Genomic DNA, 2,063 nt, shown 5'->3' with positions numbered 1-2,063 from the left:
AATACAGTTTAACCAAGTGTAAATGCTCACACTTGATCAAAAAAGACCCGGTAGCCCTGTGCTCTGCCTCTGGGCATAGCTTTATAGAGATGAGTAGTCAAGAGCAGTATGTTATATGGAGATGTCCATGCTTGTTTCTCCTTAATGCAACTGGTTTGGAATCTTTGAATCTCAGAAATATTAGAAAGAACACACTCAGGAGCTCTTATCTAGAAGTGGTTCTCAAAGTAAAGTGAAATACCTGGTCTTTAAGATGTTGAAGAACCATTCTAGGGAAAGATGGGGAAATATATCCAGGTGCTACTACCACCAACAAGAGAAGATATGGGTGCTTAGGAAGTGGCAGGAAAGGCTCGTGGAAACTGGTGCAACCAAGAGCTGCTGAGAGTTATAAATAGGAAGGACTCCACAGCAACAAGTTTTTTTGTTTTTTGTTTTGTTAGTTTTATTGCCTCTCAGGAGGACTAACAAGAGTTTTCTGGTTGCTATTCTAAAAAACACCAATGAGGGTTTAGTTGGGAAACGGGAAGAGGAGGAAATTTATAGCTAGGCAGTCTTCCCAAACTATTATCTGAGTCATGTTTACTATTTTAAACTCCTCTTTATTAAGTAAGGAGGGAGATACACAAATTTTTAGTTGAAGTCCTAGATAATTATTGAGTGTCTACAAAATAATTTTGCCAAATTTTTTTTTCCAGAATAAATATTGAGTTTATGGATAGGAGGAGTACATGTAATTACACAGAAAATATTTTTCCAATTTTAACTTTGCATGTGAATAAGTGATCCATATGATTTCAGTGCATAGTCAAAGAATGTCACTTCTATATCTGTGATTCTCTAATATGGGTGAAAAGAAAAAACATTTAGAAATAGGGGAAAATGAATATAGGATTCTCAGGGAAATGGAGGTGGTAGCACAATACTAAAACTGTGAAGAAAAGAATGTTGCATAAATAAATAAATAAAAATGCCTATGGTGTATTCAGCCATGATTATTCTATCAGTCTCTTCAACCATAGTGTTATTATCTTGTGGGCAGGAGTTATGTCTTATCATCCACCATCTGCTCCCATATTCCTTAATGCAGTTTCTGCACTTAGTTACTATTAGGGATTGAATTCTGTAGATTTCAAATGGTTAAAAATTATTTATTTTAGAGATCACTTTTTCCAGAAGAGTTTGTACACTTATTAGTAAACAAGGGCCAATACAGAAAGTATTAAGAAGATGAAAGGGCAAACCGAACAGATCATTCTATGAATTGTGATAGATAAGGCTTAACTAACAAAGTTCCAAATCCCATGTATATAAATTATGATCTTCTCACATAAAGGCCTTTGAAGATTTCTTTAAAAAGGAATAGAGGTAATATGGGTTACTACAGGTGACCTCTGGGACTTCCTGCCCTCCATGTGACACTATGAATCTAGTCTTATTCTTGGGACCTGTCTTCTAAGTAATCAAGTATTGGCAATAATCTCACTACTCGTGTATGTATGTTGCTGTCTCCAGACTCCTTCCTTACTGAATCTTCTCCCAGAATTATAAATCTTTGCTAATGCAAAATAGCCTTTTCTCAATGATTTTATTTAGAGCAACTTTGACATCCTTATTCCTCAGGCTGTAGATCAAGGGGTTCAGCATTGGTACAATAATGGTATAAAACACAGAAGACACGTTTCCCTGGTCCATGGAGCTGACATTTGCTGGCTGCAGGTACATGAATGTTAGAGAGCCATAGAAGATTGTCACAGCCAAGATATGGGAGCTGCATGTGCTGAAGGCTTTGGACCTGCCCTCAGTGGAGCGGATTTGCAAAATGCTGGCAATGATGGAGGCATAGGAGCCAAGAATCGCCAAGGTTGGTGCAATAATATTAACTGCACTGAGGCACAAAAGTACCAGCTCACTGATATAAGTGCTGGAGCAGGAGAGCTCCAGTAGTGGAAGAAGATCACAGAAGTAATGGTTGATTATTTTATCCTTACAGAAAACCACTCTTAGCATGCAACCTGTGTGAACTGTGGCACCAATCAAGCCCATCATATATACCTCAACTA

At 37.6% G+C, this 2,063-nt stretch overlaps 1 protein-coding gene across 1 annotated transcript in view; it reads right to left on the bottom strand.

The window, feature by feature from the left end:
• Positions 1–1,545: 1,545 nt before the first annotated feature.
• LOC101342063 (olfactory receptor 150-like) overlaps positions 1,546–2,063 on the bottom strand; it is a 3,391-nt gene continuing 2,873 nt past the window's right edge. The window contains exon 2 of the mRNA XM_004391119.1: positions 1,546–2,060. Coding sequence (XP_004391176.1) covers positions 1,546–2,060 — 515 coding nt within the window. The remainder of the gene's footprint in view (positions 2,061–2,063) is intronic.

Source organism: Trichechus manatus, unplaced genomic scaffold, assembly GCF_000243295.1.
Source record: "Trichechus manatus latirostris isolate Lorelei unplaced genomic scaffold, TriManLat1.0 scaffold00566, whole genome shotgun sequence".
NCBI lineage: Eukaryota > Metazoa > Chordata > Mammalia > Sirenia > Trichechidae > Trichechus > Trichechus manatus.
Note: the sequence above shows the minus strand (reverse complement) of the source record. Positions and strands in the feature narration are given on the sequence as shown.